At 30.2% G+C, this 24000-nt stretch overlaps 1 protein-coding gene across 1 annotated transcript in view; it reads left to right on the forward strand.

Moving 5' to 3' along the window:
- The window catches only part of LOC100198864 (TBC1 domain family member 15), a 158659-nt gene that overhangs the window by 91107 nt on the left and 43552 nt on the right, over positions 1-24000 (forward strand). Inside the window, exons 8-10 of the mRNA XM_065813453.1 lie at positions 9790-9893; positions 20728-20822; positions 23446-23562. Of these exons, the coding sequence (XP_065669525.1) occupies positions 9790-9893; positions 20728-20822; positions 23446-23562 (316 nt within the window). The remainder of the gene's footprint in view (positions 1-9789; positions 9894-20727; positions 20823-23445; positions 23563-24000) is intronic.

Here is a 24000-nt window from a genome sequence, read left to right on the forward strand (position 1 = left end):
TAAAATGTCATAAAAAAATAAAAAAATTAAGAGAATTTTATGTTGCCTTAGGCATTTTTTATTTAAAATAAGGCCTGTATATATATATATATATATTTTTTTTCTATTTTTATTTAAACATTTTCACTTCAAACAAGGCTGCAAACAACCACTAATTAAAGTTGGAAGTTACTGGAAGAAAAAAGGTGAAGATTGTAGAGCAAGATAACGATTGTCCGACGACGAAAGGATTGCAAATTATATGAATCAGGAAAGCAAGATGAAGGAAGCAAATTCCAAAGAGCTGATGTTCGAGGTAAAAAACTAGACAAATAAGAGTTTTTGGAGCACTTAGGACAGTCACAGAAAAAGAATGAGACTTAATTGAATGACAAGTAACACGAGAAAGACTTTTAGTAAATGGCACAAGAGACGCTAGCTCTTTAGAGCAGTGCCCATTATAGTATTTGTAGAAAAGAGAAAGAGAAGCAACATTACGACGATGTGATATTAATTGGAGGTTGGCTGCAAGAGCAGGTCCAACTATGTTTACAATGCGTTTTTACACCTTGGCTAAAAGAGAAAACGGATCATTAGAAGATCCGCCCCAGATATGGCAACAGCATTCCATACAAGGCCGGATTTGAGATTTATAGAGATAGAGAATAGAATTCCAAGTAAAAAGTGTCGAGCTCGATAAAGAGATGCAACCTAAGCAGATGCTAGTTTTGCAATAGATTTGATATATGGTTTCCAAGAAAGATCAGAAGTAAGAGTTAATCCTAGAAGATGAAGAGTAGATGACTCATTGAGTACATCACCATTCATAATTATTGGAAGATCTAAATTATTGCAAAAATAATTAGCTAAAAAAAATTGAGTTTTATCTGTATTAAAGTTCACCAGCCACTGTGAGCCCCATGCTGTAGCAGAAGTGAGATCCTTTTCAAGCTCAAATGTCTTCTCCAAACAATCAGAGAGTGTTGGCTTCTTATAACGACAAGAATAAATGGTAGTATCATCAGCAAACAATGCCACCTTAGATGTGAGAACATCTGGAAGATCGGTAATGTAAATTAAAAAGAGTATAGGGCCAAGAAAACTTGAGGAACCCCTGAAATGACAGGATATGAAGAAGAGTGCTGTCCATCGAGGGCAACTTTTATACTATGATTGGAAAGGAAGGATTCAATAATCTTAAAGATATTAACAGATACGCCATAAGAAGAAAGCAAATGGAGAAGACCAGCATGCCAAACTTTATCAAAAGCTTTAAAAATGTCAAGAGCGATGGCCTTAACCTCTCCACCTTTATCTAATGTATGATATAACCTATCAGTTATTACTGTTAGCAAATTAGCTGTAGAGCAAGAAGATCGAAATCCATATTGATGATCAGAAAGTAAGTTATTAGATTCAAGATGAGAAATTAAGCGTTTGTTAATTAAAGATTCAAAAACCTTGCTTATGATAGGAAGAAGACTAATGGGATGGTAGTTAGACAAATCAGATTGCTCTCTATAATTTTTTAAAATAGGGATGACAGACATTGCTTTCCAGCAGGCTGGAAAACAAGACTCACTTGAAAACAAGGTAAGCACTTGTTGAATAGTTTTGAGTATAGACGACAGCTCCGGAGTACACTTCTGCAAGACTATAACAGGCATGTTTTCCAGGCCGCAAGCTGTAGAAGAGTCTAAGCAGCAAATCACTTTAGATACAGAAGCTAGAATGATACGAATGTCAAGCAATGGATCAATCTGTTTGACAGCTATATCAGGTTGAATGCAACTTGTGGAATCAAGAGATGATATTGATGAAAAGTTCTTAGCAAACAATTCAGCTTTGTCTTTAGGTGAGGTGACTTTAGGTGAAAGTCTAAACCATATATATATATATATATATATATATATATATATATATATATATATATATATATATATATATATATATATATATATATATATATAAATTATGTTAGTGTATTCAACAAAGAGAGTGCTCAATGTTCTTAAAGAACAGAGCAATAATAAATTAGTAAAAACACTCATCTAACTTTTATCTTTTACCTTCAACATTATGTTTCACCATCATTAGGTTCATCAGGAAGAATCATTTAGAAGATTCTTCCTGATGAACCTACTGATGGTGAAAGGTAATGTTGAAGATAAAAGTTAGATAAGTGTTTTACTATTTTATATATATATATATATATATATATATATATATATATATATATATATATATATATATATATATATATATATATATATATATATATATATATACATACATATATATATATATATAACATTGTGCAAACTCTAAACTTTTGTTTGTTTATGCTTATATCAAAAAAGAATGTTTTGTAAAGAATAAGGGTGATTGGAGCTTGGGAGCAAAAAAACCCTAATTTTTGGGCCCACCCAGCCCTTAATGTGGGAGCAATGTGTTTATAGAATATTTTTTTACTATTTTTATCTAAATTTTCAAAAACCATGACCATATCAAGTTTTAACCCCCTCAATTTGAGGGGGCTGTAAACATTGCAAGGTCATAAAAACTGAACACTCAGAGATTATTGCATGAAACTTGAAATTTGTTGATGAATATGAATTTAGATTAAAAAAGTAAAGAAAATATTTTATAAGCTCATTGCTCCTGCGTTTAGGGCTGGATAAGCCCAAAAGTTTGGGTTTTTTTGTTCCCTAGCTCTAATCACCCCAATTCTTTGCAAAACATTCTTTTTTGATACAAGCATAAACATACAAAAGTTTGGAGTTTGCACAATGTCTGTAAGTGTCAAAACTCAAACATCTAAAAATTCAGTGAACACCACTGTTATATATATAAAACATTGTGTGTCCATTTTAGACAGGTATGAGAAAAACGATTTTAAAAGTTAAAACTCATATGCATATTCAAATATTTAAAAACATTATAATTATTGTTTTATTGTATTGCTTTAACATTTCTGTGTATAATATTTTAAAAGATTATTACGTTTTTAAATATTTGAATTTGTATACAAGTTTAAACTTTTAAAATCGTTTTTCTCACAACTGTCTAAAATGGTATACAATGTTTTAAAATTAACCCATCTCTCTCTCTCTCTCTCTCTCTCTCTCTCTCTCTCTCTCTCTCTCTCTCTCTCTCTCTCTCTCTCTCTCTGTATATATATATATAAATATATATATATATATATATAAATATATATATATATATATAAAAATATATATATATATATATAAATATATATATATATAAATATATATATATATATATATATGTATGTATGTATGTATGTATGTATGTATGTATGTATGTATGTATGTATGTATGTATGTATGTATGTATGTATGTATGTATGTATGTATGTATGTATGTATGTATGTATGTATGTATGTAAATATATATATATATATATATATATATATATATATATATATATATATATATATATATATATATATATATATGTATATATATATATTTATATATTAGGGTCCTGTGAATCAGTATAAGTTTCAAAATGAAGAAGCACTTGATTTGTGAATCGAATCTCAAATCACTATTTTAAGCAAATTCAAGTTTAAGTTTTTTTATCTCTATATTTTTTGCGATATATAATTACACAATTAAAGTGTTATTTGAGTATGCTCTTTTTGTTACTTTTAGCACAAATAATAATAACTAAGAATAAATAAGATCATCAACAAATTTACTTATTTTTCAAAGTTGTAATGCATGGATAAACTAAACTAATGTTCATGCTTTTTTTCAAACTTAGAATAGTAGTGGCTTCAGATACTACATTTAAAATAGGCATGACAATTGTTAATAATTGCACTTGCGTTTTAGTTATACAAGTCGGTGACACTTTCAGACAGTTTTTTTTCTTTGTGGACTTAACTAGAAGTTGAACTAATTATAAGTGGTGTTAAAGCTTGTTTCTGCATCCATTGGAGGCTTTGATTTAAGTTGTCCTTTAAAAATCTGATACTTTTTGAGTATCAGATTTTTAAAGGACCTGTCTGACCGATGTGACAAGTAGGAACAAGAAAGTTATTACCATTGTCTGCCTTAAAGTGATCAAAAGTGATGCTAGGTTTGTAAATAAACTGCTTTTTTATACTTTGTTCGAAGCTATTATATAGATCATTGACCATATCACCAAAATTTTGAGATAAAGTGGTCAGGTGTTATGGATGGCATTGCCCTTAAGTAAACACAGAGCACAAGTTGGTGAAGCCAGATTCAGAAGCTGTCTCAAATGATCTTCTATCTTCAATTATAAATCTAAGCACTGCACGATCATACTTTTTTTTAATAACTGTATTAATTTGAGGTCTAGTTAAATGTGAGTTTAATGAAGAGCCTGACAATTATTTTATCGAAATTCTTTTTTTTTTTTTTTTTTCTTTTTGTAGAAGATGGGCACTTTTTAGATGTTTTTTGTGTAGCTTTTTATGGTCACATTTTGAATGGTTCCATAGATGAGATAAAGTTCCAGTTTTTTGAAAAGAATACTTTTAATTGCAATTTTTCTGTTTGCATTGCCAGAATGTTCCTTTTTTTTTCAAAGAATTTTTTAACTACAGATTTTTTGGAAGTCATTTTTTAGCTTGAAGTGATTAATTAACAGTTTTTTTATTTACAGTTTGCAGCACTTAAAAATATTCAAATTTAAATTACTTTAGGTGAAAGCGAAGTGTTTAACTAAACAGTTTAAGTGTTACTAATTTGTGCTCAGCTCTGTTTAATCCCCTAATCGGCAATTAATTTGATTAAATTATGTTACAAAATTTCTTTACCTGATATGTGTTATTATTTTAACAACTTTTTAATGCTGTATGTATGAAAACAAACAACAATAAAATGATTCAAAAACTCAAATAATTTTTTTTGAATTGAATCTCGAATTGAAGCAACAATTGATTTGCAGGGCCCTAATATATATATATATATATATATATATATATATATATATATATATATATATATATATATATAAATATATATATATATAAATATATATATATATATATATATATATATATATATATATATATATATATATATATATATATATATATATATATATATATATATATATATATATATATATATATAAATTTGAGAAATATTATTCCACACTCATTGCAAATTGACCACAAATAAATTGTCAATGTAGGACAGTCTTTTCTTACCTCACCATCCAGTTGCTCCCATAGTAACTCCATTGGGATTGTGGGGGTCATGTCGTAATTTTGAGTTCTCAGCAAGCTTCTTTTTTGTAAATAGTTTGTACAGTATTTAGATTGTGTGTTTTGGATCATTATTCTGTTGTATGGTAAACCCATGGCCAATTAGACGCTTTCCACAAGGCATGGCATGTCTATATAATATCTTAGAATATCCTTTCTTATCAAGAATTCTATTTATTTTCATGATATTACCAACCTGATTAGAAGCAAAACAGCCCCACATCATTACTGAACCTCCACCATGTTTGATAGTAGGCTGAATACACTGTAGATTAAATTTTTCAGTAGCTGTTTGTTGCTACTGAAAAATTTAATCTACAGTGAATAAGAAATTCGGATTTGTCTGTCCAAATTGGACAGGTATAGACTGGCATTTTGCCAGGCTATATCTATCTAATTTGAATAATGCTAGAACCCATTAAAGCCTCTTTTTCTGATTTATTGCTTTTAGAAGAGGTTTTCGAACAGTTACTCTAACGTTTAAGACAACAGTTTTCAAGAGACTTCTAACAGTTCTTTCTGAAATAGTTTTATTATAAGCAGCATTGAAGTTAGATGTTATTTCTTCTCTATTTCGTTTTCGGGCTATTAATCCTCTATTTCGTTTACATAGAGTATAATTGACTTATCTTTAGTCTTTGATGTTTTGTCTAGTTCTTTATTTCTTTGTTTGTACCACTACATTTAAACCAACGAATAGTATCACTCACTGTTGATTACAGTATTTTCAACAGCCTTTGGATATATCTAGTAAATTAACCATCATCTGCCAGAGCAACAATTAAAGAACGTGTTTCTAATGATAAATTACATTTCTTTGACATTTTATATTATTTTCTATTATTAGTCTAAAAATAGTCAAATGCACTTTTATAAACTGGAAATTAAAAAATAATATCAAATTTAATTCAGCTATATAAAATATTTACTAAATTAATTTATTAATCCAATATATTATATTAACTTCAATGAAATTATGCTTCAATTACAAGAGCAGTTAAATTTTATTTACAAATTGTTTACTAAGTATCTTTGAACATGTTTATAATACAAAAACAAAGAAAACATAGATTTTGCATTTCAATATTAAAAACACATCTTAATTGAATTATTTTATGGCTTATAAACTGTTTCAAAATTTAATATCAATTACTACAAGTTTGTTTAACACATTAGCACATCTTAATCAAATTAATTTATGACTTTTTTTTATGACTTATAAAGAATTTTAAAATTTAATATCAATTATTATAGGTAAAAAACTATTAAAACTTTAAGTGACCGAAAACTTTTGCTGGACAGTGTAAATATATATATATATATATATATATATATATATATATATATATATAATATATATATATATATATATATATATATATATATATATATATATATGTATATATATATATATGTATATATATATATATATGTATATATATATGTATATATATATATATGTATATATATATGTATATATATATATATGTATATATATATGTATATATATATATATGTATATATATATGTATGTATATATATATATATATTGTATATATATATGTATATATATATATATATATATATATATATATATATATATATATATATATATATATGTTTAGGCAAAAAAAAAAATTTCAATAATTTTGATAAAGAGTCCATGTCAATTTGATTTTGAGCCAAAAAATTGGGTGTTTCGAATGCCTGGCGAGGACCTTAAAATTTATTCTATAAAATTTTTTATTCTTTCAAATGTTGTATATTGGATTGAATATTTATCATATAATAGGAGCATATTGAAATAATTTATTCTTTCAAATGTTGTATATTGGATTGAATATTTATCACATAATAGGAGCATATTGAAATAATTTATTCTTTCAAATGTTGTATATTGGATTGAATATTTATCACATAATAGGAGCATATTGAAATAATTTATTCTTTCAAATGTTGTATATTGGATTGAATATTTATCACATAATAGGAGCATATTGAATTTATTACTTGACAGCGTATAAAAAAGCATTTTAGATTTTTTAATAAATTGTTTTCAGTTGTGAAACTAACTATAAATTAAAATGTTTTATAATAGTGTCAAATTAAGTTTTTAAAAAAAGCTATTTTGATCCATGAGGTAACCTGCCTTGTACACTAATCTAAATGGCCTCTACTTAATAAACAATAGAGCACAATAAATTTAAAATCTAGACATTTGATTTTATTTAAGATTTTATTAAATTTAATTTGAGTTATGTGGGTAAATAAAGAAAAGAAACAGTTAACAAATCGTAATGTGAAACAATTAATTCAAGTAGGCAAATCAACTACAGAGTTTTCTCAGACATAAGATACTAGAACCACAGAACCAGATATTTCATATTACTTAGGCCTAAGTAATCAAAAACAAGCGTTAGTAAAGGATTTTGTTAATGATATTGCCATGACATCAGTATCAAAAAATATTTAATCAAGAGATCTATGCAGGGATTTAATCATAAGTTCAGGCAGATATCACAAAAGGTAAAAAATCAAAAAGAGATAGATTTGCAGTCTCTATAAATATTGATGGTGAAATAAAGCTTTTTGGCATTCCAGCTATTAATCATGGTACTGGAAAAGCTCAACGCGATGCTTTAGTTAAAATACTGAAGAAATATGGAATATTTGATGGTGTGAAAGGTATGTTTTGATACAACTGCTTCAAATACAGGAAGACTTTCCAGTACCAATGCCAGGTTTAGTCATAAACAAAACTCAATTTTACTAGTGCTGGCTAGCAGGAGACATATTTATGATTACATCTTCTTTGAAAAGCATTGCAGTGGAAAAACTAAATCTCCAGAGAACTTAATGTTTAAATGGTTCCAAATAAACTGGAATGACATTAAAAATAGCATTGACTCTTGTTAAATATGATAGTCAATCTATGACTAACACTAGAAATCCCTACACTCACACTGTAAAATTTCGCGAGATTACTCTTAAGGAAAACATTTTTCCCAGAGGAGATTACAAAGAGCTATTGAAACTGAATCTTATGTTTTTATTTCTTGAAAGAGTTTTTCAAATTCAAGCTCCAGAGTGTGTCTCATGCACGTTTTATGTCCAAGGCCATTATCTCAAGATTCAGATATTGAGTTCACAACTTTCTTATAAATTGACAGGTAATCAAAATAAATGCTAAATTAATCTCAATCTTTTATTCTGTAAAAACTTCTTATTACTGCACTTTTCCAGGATATAAAAGCCTATTGGTAAATGACGAAATATAGAGAATATGTAGAAAAAAATGTCAACTATTCTGAAACAATTTTAAATGGTATTGGTGTCACGATTTTGATGGTATTGCATTCATGGTACCTTGAAGAAACTTTGGTTTCACTTGCTTTTCTAGACTATGATATTTCTGTTGCAGAGAGAGAAAATGCTAAAAACCAGCTCCTGAATTGTTCCAAGAAATTTGTTCATAACTTAAAGAAAAAACCTACAAGTATTGCACAAGTATCGCGCAATTAGTGGGAGAAAACTCTTAGTTCATAATTAGTTTGTTAAACCTCACTAAACTGAATGATGAACTTTGGTTTAAAAGCCCTGCACCACTATGGGAGTATGTTGACCAGTTCAAGATTTTTCCCCAATTTGTCTCCAACCTTGTAGTGGTTAACAACGTTTCTGAAAGATCTATTAAAGTTGTATCAGACTTTGCAAATAATGTTCACAATGAAGACAATCATCAGGAGTTACTTCTCGCTAATAATGAATTTGTAATAATTGAATGTGATAATTGTATTTTGGCTATTATTGCTCAAAAAATTACTTAGTGAGCATTTGCTCATTAAAGCTATTCAATATAATTAAAAATAAATATAGTTAAGCTCCACAGAACAAAATGATAAAAATAGATTTAACATTTTTCTTACAAATTATAGAGAAGTTGTTTCCACATAAGAGGCAATTAAAGTAAAACAATATCTTGTTTAAATTTAGCATTAAATTTTACCTGTTATCAACATAATTCATATAAGAAAAAAGCTTACATTTGTGTACATTAATAAATTTAAATTTGTTTATTATCATACCATACATATGCATAATTTAGAAAAATTTAAATTTGTTTTATTTGCAAAACAGTTTTATTTTCTTAAACATTTGAGTTAAAAAATAGAGTTAATGAAAAATATGGATTCCTTAAATTTTATGAACCTTGCATTGGTTTGTGTCCCTGCTACGGTTTTATAAATTTTTAGATTAAAATCTGCAAAAGTCTTAAAATATTTTTATAAAATTTTAGATTATAGAAAGAGTCTTTTAATTATTTTAAATAGCCTACTGCATTGTTTTTTCTGTTGCTTTTTTTTTACATGTTCTTTGTTAACTTAACATACAAAAAATTTATATATTATGTATTTCCTTATATAAAATTTGCTGTTTAAATCAATCATTTACATAAAGTTTAAAATAGTAACAAACGTTCCCTTAGATATTGTTCCATATAGATACCCTTAGGTGCTGTTATTGTTTTATATTTTATTTTTAGGGCATTCATCAAGATATTAAACGTGAAGTATGGAAGTTTTTGTTGGGATTTTATCCTTTTGATTCAACTTATGTTGAGCGCAATGAAATTACTGCTGAGAAAATGTGAGTTTAAATAATGGAATCTAAAATATTTGAAAACTAAAAGAAAGGCTTTTAAGAGAGATTGTTGAAAAGGTTTTTATTATTATTGGTTAGGGAATTGTTATATATTGATTAAGGAGGCGCCATTGAAGCTGCTTCGCAGATGCAAAAACAGTAGGGTGTCTGAAAAAAAAAATGTTTTGAAAACAACTATATGCCTTATGACAATCCTCCTTATTAAGTCTCAGTTGTATAACATAATAATACCTGGTCTCTAAGAAATTGTTTTGCTGAAGAAGCTGTTTTGGAAAAAAATTCATATAAACTACAATAAGATTGCAGGATATTTTCACGCTTTTTGATTTAAGCTCTTGATTATTTTGTAAAAATATTAGCTGTTGTTTGATATTTTTATAAAATAATCAAATTAAATTAAAATTAAATTATAAAATAATCAAACTAAATCAAATTAAATTTATATCAGGTCAGGTTATCCTGCTACGGGTAACATGTAACCCAGTACAATCTGCTTTATGTCCTGCTGCTTTGTAGGATACACTTTTTTAGGCAAACGCTAGGAGATGCCAACTCCAACTTAAAACACCCCCTGCCTTGAGGCTCTTGGTTGAATAAAGACTAGAGATGGTGTCTCGATAAAAATACTCATTTGGGCAGATGTTGAATGCATTCGGCTACTGTCTTGTAGAAGGCCTCCTAGGCAAAGACTTAAGGGGTAAACAGATTCTACCTGTAGACCAGCCTCACACCCCTTCTACATCTGTTAGGCTGGTCCAGATGTATTTTTAATACATTTTTTCCAGTTTAGAATGTTGAATGCTTGGTCTTCTTGACTCAATGCATGGGCTTTGCTTGTGTCTCTGTTTTTATGACTAGGCAACTCATTCTATTATCTCCTAATGAGGGTACAGCTCTAAAACTCAGTTTTATGGTTCTGAGACCGGCTGGTAGTCAGGTTGTCCCGAACTCTGTGGTAGCTCTCATTCCTTCAACAGCTGAAAATATCAAAGTATTAACAGTACCATATTGCGCATGAACGGTGTCCCTGTTTGTACTTTTGGTGTGCATTGCCAAGGTCACATTTGGAGCCCTTTGTTATGACTTAGGGTTTATTAATAGTAATGAGGCAATTGCTTGGGCTATTAAACAGTGTTCTGAGTACTATCTATGCTTTGAGTCAAGTTTTTCAACAAATTTAAAAAGGAATAAAGTACCAAAAACTATAAAACACAAAAAACCATCGTCATCACCAAGTTCTCTGAACCTATCATTTACTAATATACGTGGTCTTCAAATTAACTTTTCTTCTGTTGAGTCTTATCTCTTGCAAAGTTCACCAGACCTACTTGCTCTTTGGGAGACTAATTTGAGTTCAGCTGTCTCATCTTGCGATCTTAGTGTTGATGGTTATCTTCCTTTAATTTGTAAAGACTCCAATAGTCACAGGCTTGGCCTGGGCATTTACATTCGTAAGAATTCACCCATTTGTCTTGAAACTAGGTTTGAATCCACAAACTATTCTTTCATTTGCTTTTGTTTAGCACCACTTCACTCTATCGCCTTTCTCTTTGTTCTATATCGCTCTCCTTCATCTCAAGACTGCACTGATGTTTGACCATGAAACCTAACTTTTTGATGTTATTTCTGATTATATTAACTAAGCCCTCTCTCTTTATCCATCAGCAAATATTGTTGTTGTCAGTGACTTTAATACTCACCACACTGAATGACTTGGCTCTTGTGTCAGTGATTCTGCAGGCATTAAAGCCCACAACTTTTGCCTTTCTCAATCCCTAACTCAAATAGTCAACTTTCCAACTTGCCTTCTTGTGACTTCTGGAGAATCTTTAATATTATTAATAATAAGGGCAAATCTTCAATTCCACCTCTCTTGTATGGTTCAGACTTTGTCACCTCACATAAAGACAAAGTTGAACTGTTTGCTAAAAACTTTTTATCAATATCATCTCTTGATTCCACTAGTTGCGTTCTACCTAATAAAGCTGTCAAACAGATTGATCCATTGCTTGACATTTGTATCACTTCAGCTTCTGTATCTAAAGTGATTTGCTGCTTAGACTCTTCTACAGCTTGTGGCCCGGACAAAATACCTGTTATTGACTTGCAGAAGTGTTCTCCGGAGCTATCGTCTATACTTTTAAAACTATTTAACAAGTGCTTATCAGAGTCTTGTTTTCCAGCCTGCTGGAAAGCAATGTCTGTCATCCCTATTTTCAATAATTCTGGAGAGCAATCTGATTTATTTAACTACCGTCCCATTAGTCTTCTTCCTATCATAAGCAAGGTTTTTGAATCTTTAATTAACAATCACTTAATTTCTTATCTTGAATCTAATAACTTACTTTGTGATCATCAATATGGATTTCGATCTTCTCGCTCTACAGCTGATTTGCTAACAGTAATAACTGGTAGGTTTTATTGTGCATTAGATAAAGGTGGAGAGGTTAAGGCCATCACTCTTGCCATTTCTAAAGCTTTTGATAAAGTTTAGCATGCTGGTCTTCTCCATAAGCTTTCTTCTTATGGTGTATCTGGTAATATCTTTAAGATTATTCAATCTTTTCAATTGTAGTATAAAAGTTGTCCTCGATGGACAGCACTCTTCTTCATATCCAGTTATTTCAGGGGTTTCTCAAGGTTCTATCCTTGGCCCAATACTCTTTTTAATTTACATTAACGATCTTTCAGATATTCTCACATCTAAGGTGGCATTGTTTGCTGATGATACTACCATTTATTCTTGTTGTGATAAGAAACCAACACTCTCTGATTGCTTGGAGGGGGGATTTGAGCTTGAAAAGGATCTCACTTATGCTACAGCATGGGGTTCACAGTAGCTGGTGAACTTTAATACAGATAAAACTCAATTTTTTCAGCTAATCATTTTTGCAATAATTTAGATCTTCCAATAATTGAATGAATGGTGATGTACTTGATGAGTCATCTACCCTTCATCCTCTAGTATTAAGTCTTCTGATCTTTCTTGGAAACCATATATAAAATCTATTGCAAAACTAGCATCTGCTTAGGTTGCATCTCTTTATCGAGCTCGACACTTTCTTACTTATGATTCTATTCTCTATCTCTATAAATCTCAAATCCGGCCTTGTATGGAATACTGTTGCCATATCTGGGGCGGATCTTCTGAAGATGCCCTTTCTCTTTTAGACAAGGTGCAAAAACGCATTGTAAACATAGTTGGACCTGCTCTTGCAGCCAACCTCCAATTAATATCACATTGTCGTAATGTTGCTTCTCTTTTTCTTTTCTACAAAAACTATAATGGGCACTGCTCTAAAGAGCTAGCGTCTCTTTTGCCATCTACTAAAATTCATTCTTATGTCTTGTCATTCAATCAAGTCTCATCCTTTTTCTGTGACAGTTCCTAAGTGCTCCAGAAACTCTTATTTGTCTAGTTTTTTTCCTTGAACATCAGTTCTTTGGAATTCACTTTGTTCATCTTGCTTTCCTGATTCATATAATTTGCAATTTCGGAAACAAAGTGTATTTCCGAAACAAAGTTTATTTCCAAAACAAAGTTTTTATCGGAAACAAAGTGGATTTCCGAAACAAAGTGTATTTCAAAAACAAAGTGTATTTCAAAAAGATAGTGTATTTCAAAAACAAAGTGTGTTTCCGAAACAAAAATTTCAAAAAGAAAGTTTCTAAGAATACTAAGATTAATAGCATTTCCAAATTTTTTTAAAATTGTAATGAAAATTATGATCTGTGATAAAAAGTTAAGTATACAATAAATATAAATGCAAAATTTTAAAGAAAAACAATTCAAACATTACAATGTTTAAAAGACAAAATACTCTGCTTTTTCTGAGATATCAAGTTAGTGTAAGAGTTGAAACAGCAATGCTGTTCCAAGCTGAGTGATGGGGGGGGGGGGGGTTGATGTTTATATGTTAAAGCATTTACAGTTGTAGAACTTCGATAAGATTAGAGGTTTGAAACTTGTTCTTTATATTGACACAATTAAACAGTACAAGAAACAGAAAAAGTAGCAAGGTTGGCAATAGTATATCCTCGCTTAAGTTTGATCCATTTGACTAATTCTAGGAAATTTTTTTATGACTTAACAGACCAGATCATCCAGGGTTTTCCTGGTATCCCTGCAGGCAACTGAAATATCATATTGTCTTACTTGAGTTGTTGGCTATGATAATCAATAGTCCAGTATTTTTAATTTGTTTGGGTGAAAAAACTGAAGAGAAAATATTTTAATGTCTGACTGGTATGTTTAAAACATGTTTTTAAAGTAATTTAATTTTCTAAGACCTCTTTTTTTTTTTTTTAATACTTTTATACTTTTTTATTTTGTTTTTTTCAAACATCTTCGCTTCCAACAAGGCTGCAAGCAACCGCTAATTAGAGTTGGAAGTTACTGGAAGAATTAAGATTTTAGAGCAAGATGAAAGATTAAGATTTTAGAGCAAGATAATAATTGATAGACCACTTGAATTATTGCAAATTGAATGAATTACAAAAGCAAGATGAAGGAAGATGAAAGAAATGGTGGAGGAAAAAACTAAAAGGAGTAAGAGTTTTTGGAGCACTTAGGAACAGTCACAGAAAAAGGATAAGACTTGATTGAATGACAAGACAGGAGAATGAATTTTAGTAGATGGCACAAGAGACGCTAGCTCTTTAGAGCAGTGCCCATTATAGTTTTTGTAGAAAAGAGTAAGAGAAGCAACACTACGATGATGTGATAATGGTTGGAGGTTGGCTACAAGAGCAGGTCCAACTATGTTTACAATGCGTTTTTGCACCTTGTCTAAAAGAAAAAGGGCATCATCAGAAGATCTGCCCCAGATATGGCAACAGTATTCCATACAAGGCCGGATTTGAGATTAATAGAGATAGAGAATAGAATCCCAAGTAAGAAAGTGACGAGCTCAATAAAGAGATGCAACCTTAGCAGATGCTAATTTTGCAACAGATTTGATATATGGTTTCCAAGAAAGATCAGAAGTAAGAGTTAATCCTAGAGGATGAAGGGTAGATAACTCATCAAGTACATCACCGTTCATAAATATAGGAAGATCTAAATTATTGCAATAGCAATTGGCTGAAAAAAATTGAGTTTTATCTGAATTAAAGTTCACCAACTACTGTGAGCCCCATGCTGTAGCAGAAGTGAGATCCTTTTCAAACTCAAATGTCTTCTCCAAACAATCAGAGAGTGTTGGTTTCTTATCACAACAAGAATAAATGGTAGTATCATCAGCGAACAATGCCACCTTAGATGGTTTTATCGTGCATTAGATAAAGGTGGAGAGGTTAAGGCCATCACTGTTGACATTTCTAAAGCTTTTGATAAAGTTTGGCATGCTGGTCTTCTCCATAAGCTTTCTTTTTATGGTGTATCTGTTAACACCTTTAAGATTATTGAATTCTTCCTTTCTAATCATAGCACAAAAGTTGTATTCAATGGACAACACTCTTCTTCTTATTCTGTAACTTCAGGGGTTTCTCAAAGCTCAATTCTTGGCCATCACAAAGAAAATCACAAAAAGAGTCCCATTCAGCTTTAAATTAGTTGTAAGAGGTATGATGATAGGGGGATTCAGATGATGAAGAAGAATGAGATAGTAGTTTTAGAGAGATCAAACTGTGATCAGAAGCACCTAAGGGTGAATGTGGAGAAACTGAGCACTGACTAGGATCAGAAACAAGATGTAAGTCAAGTAGAGAAGGTAAGTGATTCGGGTTGTCTGGAAGGCAAGTTGGAAAGTTGACTATTTGAGTTAGGGATTGAGAAAGGCAAAAGTTGTGGGCTTTAATGCCTGCAGAATCGCTGACACAAGAGCCAAGCCATTCAGTGTGGTGAGTATTAAAGTCACTGACAACAACAATATTTGCTGATGGATAAAGAGAGAGGGCTTAGTTAATATAATCAGAAATAACATCAAAAACAGTGCAGTCTTGAGATGAAGGAGAGCGATATAGAACAAAGAGAAAGGCGATAGAGTGAAGTGGTGCTAAACAAAAGCAAATGAAAGAATAGTTTGTGGATTCAAACCTAGTTTCAAGACAAATGGGTGAATTCTTACGAATGTAAATGCCCAGGCCAAGCCTGTGACTATTGGAGTCTTTACAAATTAAAGGAAGATAACCATCAACACTAAGATCGCAAGATGAGACAGCTGAACTCAAATTAGTCTCCCAAAGAGCAAGTAGGTCTGGTGAACTTTGCAAGAGATAAGACTCAACAGAAGAAAAGTTAATTTGAAGACCACGTATATTAGTAAATGATAGGTTCAGAGAACTTGGTGATGACGATGGTTTTTTGTGTTTTATAGTTTTTGGTACTTTATTCCTTTTTAAATTTGTTGAAAAACTTGACTCAAAGCATAGATAGTACTCAGAACACTGTTTAATAGCCCAAGCAATTGCCTCATTACTATTAATAAACCCTAAGTCATAACAAAGGGCTCCAAATGTGACCTTGGCAATGCACACCAAAAGTACAAACAGGGACACCGTTCATGCGCAATATGGTACTGTTAATACTTTGATATTTTCAGCTGTTGAAGGAATGAGAGCTACCACAGAGTTCGGGACAACCTGACTACCAGCCGGTCTCAGAACCATAAAACTGAGTTTTAGAGCTGTACCCTCATTAGGAGATAATAGAATGAGTTGCCTAGTCATAAAAACAGAGACACAAGCAAAGCCCATGCATTGAGTCAAGAAGACCAAGCATTCAACATTCTAAACTGGAAAAAATGTATTAAAAATACATCTGGACCAGCCTAACAGATGTAGAAGGGGTGTGAGGCTGGTCTACAGGTAGAATCTGTTTACCCCTTAAGTCTTTGCCTAGGAGGCCTTCTACAAGACAGTAGCCGAATGCATTCAACATCTGCCCAAATGAGTATTTTTATCGAGACACCATCTCTAGTCTTTATTCAACCAAGAGCCTCAAGGCAGGGGGTGTTTTAAGTTGGAGTTGGCATCTCCTAGCGTTTGCCTAAAAAAGTGTATCCTACAAAGCAGCAGGACATAAAGCAGATTGTACTGGGTTACATGTTACCCGTAGCAGGTTAACTTGACCTGATATAAACTGACATAACTCTTATTTTAGAAAAAAGTTTTCACTTGCATTATCAACAATGCTTTTTATTATGTTATGATAAAAGTACAGGAAAGGATCAAAAGAACTAGTTGACCCTATAAAAATACAAAAGATCTTTGTTTTAAGATTTGGAATGGTGTTAATATACAAGATAACATTAAAAAATTGCATTGGAACTGGCCTGAGTTTGCTCATTGGTCCCTCTTTTACAATCTTGCAAACAAAACAAGGAAGTTCTGCAAAATATTTGATGAAACAAATGTATTTGACAGAAGTGGTTACAAGTATTTTTGTGAACTGATTGCTTTTTACCTTGGAGCATATTTGTCAAACTTTAGGTTTCTACAACCTGATAAGCACCATAAAGCAAGGTTCATGGCTGACTCATTGCACCTGTTAACAATGCAAATGTTAGTGGAGAAAAGTGTCTAGTGTACATCAACTAGGAGTTGTTAATGACAGGACTGAAAAGCAAATCAAATTAGTGAAGGATTTCATAGGCAGGACACATTCGGAAGACCGACTCCAAGACACAATGATGGTGGTTTTAAACAACTGGTGGAAGGTGTCTAAGCATGCCAGCAATTAAGACTTGAAGAAGGTTTAAATAAAAAGCTGTTTTCACAGTATTTCTATGTTTTTGAAATACATTTTTTCCAATAAAAACTAATTCTTGCTTTCAATAATTGAGAATTTATAGTTTATAACATATCATTTTTAAAAGCATTGGAAAACAATGCAATTGTAATAAATTATGTACTAAATAATAGCAAATATTTTTACAATGTAATCAAGACTTTCATTCATAATATGTAAAAAAAATCTCGCAATTTCGTTGTAATTTATTTGAATTTTCTTTTTAAAACACCTACTTTAGCAAAACAATGTCTTAGAGACCAGATATCTTTTTGATGTTCTAGCGAGACCCAATAAGGAAAATTGCCATAGCGTGCATAGCTGTTTTCAGTTTTTTTTTTCTGGGACATCCTAATAAACAGGCTGACTGTCTGTTATGACAGTTGTCTAGGACTTATTCTCCTGGTATGTGATATCATTGAAGGCAACCGAGTTTCATCTGGGAATAATGGCAATAATGTTGAATGACTTTTTATGTTTTCTAGTTATCATATTCTAGAATGGTAAGCTGACCAGGAAATTCAGTTTACAGCATCATATTTGCCATTCTTGATCTTCTCAGTTTTACAAAGCTATGCAGTTGTCAACACTGCTACACAGACTATATGAGGGAATTTCAACAATTTCCGACATGTTGAATGACAGTGATGCTGGTCCCATGAAAAAAGTCAACAGCAGTTGATGATGTCATATTGCAATCAATATTTTCAATGGCAGCGGTAATGAACAATGCTTCTTACAAACTTGGTGAACAAATAAAAACTGTGTTCCATATGTGTCACAGAGAGATAGCTGCAGCACTTTGTTATACGAAATGCTCAACCCAAATTCACATAAGTTGTCGTTAAGGGTGTTTTTGGGAAGGAGAAGACCAATGTATAACGAAGGTTAGGTTTCATGGTCAACAAGGTGATAAAGTGATTTCATGTGGTTCTTGCATATAACAGAACATTTAATAGAGCTTGCATTTAAAAGAGCGGGCAGCTGTTTGAGATGTAAAGGAATTTGTTTCTAAATCCGGCCCTTCTAACACCATTTAAATAATTTGCACATTGTCCTGATTTCTTACAAGTCATCTGAAAGCTTTAAATTAGAGACCAAACATGTTATACCTAGAATACTTGCAGCTTTGGCAAGACACATGCTATCATTTATCACATTATAAGCTCACACATCTCATATCGTATCACCAGTATTCTCTTAAAAATCAGCAGAACCTTATGACCACTTTTTTTTGACAGTAAACCCTGGTTTGGAGGTTAGCAGGTCGTTAATCTGATTGTATTTGACATTTTTCTTTATCCAGACCAAAATTGCACATTCTGTTGGCTGCTAGGTTTGTCAGTTCATAAAGTCTAAAAATTGGAACCAAACAAATACACATGTATGTGTTGAATCAATTATTTGACCAAAGAGCCTTTATAAAAATTTTGGTGTGGATTTTCATCAGTAGTCTCAGGGTTTAAACATCAGTAGTCATGATAAATCATCATAAATCATCAGTATTCTCAGGTTTTTTTTTTTTTCAATTTTATTTTAGGTGTCCCAAGAAGTCCTTACAGTCTTATCACAGAATACCGTGGATGAGCATTTAATTGGAAGTTCATGCCTCCTTTCTAACTGATGTCACAAAACTTGCCCAGAGGTTGGGTTTGAACCACGGATCCTTTGTTTCTGAGGCAAGTGCACAACCATTGTGCTACGGCTGCTCAAACACTGCTTTAAACACCATGATTAAGAAATCTCGCGTTACATTGCTTATGATGCTTCTAGAACTACTGGAGCTTTGGAAGTTAGTTTGACTATGATGGGTTTGTCTCCTAAATCAACAGCATGTGAGTATATTCTAAATCTAATTCTTAATGTTGATGCCAATTGAAAAGTCTTGGCAAACGTGTACGTTCTGAAAATAACTGTAGAGCGGTTTTTCCAGAAAGGTGTAACTGGTGTCTGTTGGTGCTATAAGACGCTGATTTGTTACCTCCTGACAGAATACTCACACATCCTAATTGATTTATGGCTTTGCTAAGTCTTCAATGTGACAAACTTCAACTTTCTTTTTTCAGATATTTTACATAAGTAGATAATCAACAATATTGCAATGAAACTACAAGAATAGTTTTATATACCTGAATAGCAAAGTATTTTAATCATTATGTTAGTAAAACAAAGTGTTTATTAAAAATAAACACTTAATTTTTATTAATTTGTTGTTTTCCTACATAATTTGGCAAGTTCATAGATCAAAGAGGGTGAGTTTAAATGCATTTTTCTTTTATAACAAACCTTCAGCAAGCATAGAAAATTTAAGAAAAATGTTTCATGCATATCTAACATAAGAAAAAAGAGATCATATGATTTGATATAAGCAATTTATGATGAATATATGGAGAAAGCACAAGAATTTGTTTTGAATCGAGAAAGTTTGGCTTTGTAAACCTTTAAAGGCTTTGTAAACCTTTAAAGGCTTTGTAAACCTTTAAAGGCTTTGTAAATGGCTTGTAAAAGGCTTTGTAAATGGCCTAAAATGGCTTTGTAAACCTTTGTAAACCTTTAACCTGTAAAGCTTTAATGACCAATAAACCAATAATTGTTGGATATAGAAAATTAATAAACAAGTTTGCAAAAAGGGTATATGAAAATCTTTAGAGATTTAACAGATGGTAAATAATTATTTAAAATTAATTTTTAACTAAAAAAATTTTGGGTTGAAGATAAAAAGGATTAAACAGATGTTAAAAAAAATTAAAATAAAAAAACATTATTGGTTAAATATTATTTAAAAATAAATAAAATTTAATGAGAAATAGAGAATAAAATAGAGAAGGGATTGAAGAAAGGTTAAATAGTGATTAAAAATATCTTTAACTTCTTGTTAAAGAGGAGCATAATGAGATGACATATAGAGAGATTAAAAGAAAAAGTTTTTTTGCATTGTTATTGTTAAAATATTTTTAGTTTTGTTTTGTTTCTTTTTTACTCATTGAAATAAAATTTTATTTTAAAAAACTTTTCAGATTACTTTTTTACTTTGAAATTTTGTACAAATGAAACTTGTAGTATTATAAGTAAAATTTTTTAAACTTTTAGTAAACTTTATAATACAATGATGATGCAATGGAAAACGATTACACCTGCACAAGAAAAACGTTTTTCTGAATTTAGTCAAAAAAAAACTTTAGTTGGTAATTTCATGTTTTATCTTTATTCTTTTTTTCTTTAATATATAAGCAACTAATAATATAATAATAAATTTTTTTTATAATTAAATATTAAAACTATAGAAATCAGTGAACATAGATGAAAATAATTATCAAAACTCAAACTGATATTTGACATTCATCAATTTTTATATTATGTAATAGAGAGGTGTGATTAATCATTTGTTAAATATTGATGAAATTGTTTGAAAGAAATATGTTTTTTATAAAGTTTTAAACTTTTGGCAACATAATAATTTTTTTCTTTTTTTTCTTTTTTAAAAATGAGCATAAAACTTTTAGAAGTGAAATTTGTTGTTCTTGAACTTAAAACCTATTGTTATAAAAATTTTTACTTCGGTCAAAAATCCATACTTGTATAACTTTTTACTTCAGTCAAAAATCTATTCAATATAACTTTTTATGCTGGTCAAAAATCCTTATATAACTTTTCTTGTCGGTCGAAAAACCTATTTTTATAAAAAAATATTTTTAATTAAATTTAATTTTTCCACTAAAAGCTATGAGTTAATAATGAAAATGATGAACTGGGGTTATATGAAATACGATTGTCAACTTTGTAAATGGGGCTTTTATGAATTAATTATATTTAAACTGACCAATAAATCTTTATAAATTCTTTGTATATACTTTAAGTCAATTACAAAAAAATGTATTCAAATATATAGTATGCATGGAAAAAACATGTGCACAAAAGAAATTTAAATATATAAACTATTTGTTATATATTTAAATACTCTTTAAAATTCTTTACAATTTAAAAATATTGCTCCCACTTATGTTATATAGTTATTTGTTAAATGAATAAGCGGGAATAGATATATTTGTTTAATTATTATTTGTAAAGCATCTATTTGGTGAATGTAATTCAGAGGTCGGCAAATTGTGGGCCGCGGCCCAATTGTGGGCCTTTGCTACATAATTTGTGGGTCCCAAGCCACCTAACTGCATAATATACAAAGTAGTGTAGTTGTGGGCCTTTTAGTTGTTTTCCAGGCTGTAAAAATTATAAAGCCTCCTTAAAAATACTCCCTAACACCAGATCTTGTCATTTTAGACATAGTAAAAAAATAATTTTAATCCACTCTAACACTGTAGCACTTTAAGACTTCAAATAAGATCCTTATACTTAAAAGTTAAACCATGCTAAAAAATTACTCTACAAAAATAAAAACATTTGAAAAGCACGTCAAAAATAATTAGAACATTCGAATTTGTTCAGATGAAGTAACTCAAACAACAATTTAATTAATTTAACGCTGTAAAAACTATTTCATAACAAATATACCAGTGGTAAAAGTTATCGTCTTTAGAATGTTTTTCGTACTTTTCTTGAATAAAAATACTACATTGTTTAGATTTTTTACGAAGTAAGTATTATAAAAGAAATAGTCGGCAAATCTTTAATGTTTTAAATAACTGGTTTTTTAAGACGCAATATTTGGAAATTAAATAACCAAAAATTACACGAGTATAACCAGTTATCGAGTAACCGGTTATTGAGTTTGGATGCTTTACTCAGAAGTTGCAACTCTGATAAACACACACATTAACTTGCAAAGATATGCCAGGTAAACATGAAGCGAAGTGTAAATATGCACGTCAACGGAATGAAAAATGGGAGCTGATTTATTTCTTCACTGAGGGACCAAGTAACAATGCTCTATGATTAATATGTAATGAGACTGTTAGTGAACTGAAAGAAACCAAGCTTGAACGTCATTTCGTATCAAAACATGAATTGTACAATACTAAATATCCTCTTGATTCAACAACCAGATAAATAAAATACGACTCATTGAAAAGCTATTTAGAAAAACAGAAAAATTTGTTTCAATAAATGTCTAGCAGTGTTGATTGTGAAACTCGTGCCTCTTATTTGGTGTCATGGATATTAGCAAAAAACCTGAAACCATTTACTGATGGTGAAATAATCAAAGAATGCATGATTGAAGCATCAAAATTTCTTTTCCCAAATGATAAAAAAATTCATGACAAATTTCAATGTATGCACTTGTTATATAGGTAATATAACCTATTTTATATATAATTTATTTATTGCTGTGGGCCGCAACTAAAACAAGAATTTTGCAAGTGGGCCCCTTTGGAAATATGGTGCCGACCACTGATGTAATTGTTCAACCATTAAAATGAAAAGGAGCGAATATTTAGAACCATTTGACAAATTTTCTTAAATGCTTTTTTAGTTTTTAACATACAAATTACTAAATGAATAGAATTATTATTACAGCAAATGAAAATCTGTTTTTTTTTATTTTTCATGATTTGGTTCTTTTAGTTTTCTTTTTGAAATTTTTTACCCTTATTTTGATATTATTAGGATAAAGTATTTAGTAATTTGCCTTTGCATTGCTAATATCAAAATCTTTTAACTCATTATTAATTGTGTTTATATATGTATGTGTGTGTGTGTGTGTGTGTGTGTGTGTGTGTGTGTGTGTGTGTGTGTGTTATGCGATATTTTATATATATTATATTTCCAAACATTGTATATGTGATTTCTGAGCATGATTTTAATCATGAAATTAATGATTTATTAAATAATTTTTATAATTTTTTATTATAGAGAAAGATGCAGTCAGAACAGACAGAAAATTAAAGTTTTTTGCTGGAGAAGAAAATGTAAATGTTAAAAAACTGTTCAATATTCTCATGACTTACTGTATGTACAATTTTGACTTAGGTAAGTTTTGATATATATATATATATTCATAGTTTTGATATTTAAGAAACAGACAGTAGAAATTATAGAAGTTTAAAAAAAAATTGTTTTCTTACTAATTCATATATAGAGAGATTTTTACTTGATGTTTTTGCTTGATGTTGTCACAGAAAGTATCAAAATGTTTAATAAGACTTAAGACTTAGGAAGAAATACAAAAAGAAAAAAAAATTAAAAATATTTTTTATTTTCTAGACATTTAGTTATAAAAGGAATTTAGTCTTTTTATTAGGGTGTGTCGATTTTTTTTTTTTTTTTCAAGAAAAAAATTGGGGAGTTACTAAAAGTTGCAGAATTAGGTGGAGAATCCAAATATGGTTTTGAAATTTGAATTGAAAAGTTTTTTGCTTAGGTGATTTAGGTGATTAGGTAATTTTTGCTTAGGTGCTTAGATGACTT

Source organism: Hydra vulgaris, chromosome 12, assembly GCF_038396675.1.
Source record: "Hydra vulgaris chromosome 12, alternate assembly HydraT2T_AEP".
In the NCBI taxonomy this organism is placed as follows: Eukaryota; Metazoa; Cnidaria; class Hydrozoa; order Anthoathecata; family Hydridae; genus Hydra; species Hydra vulgaris.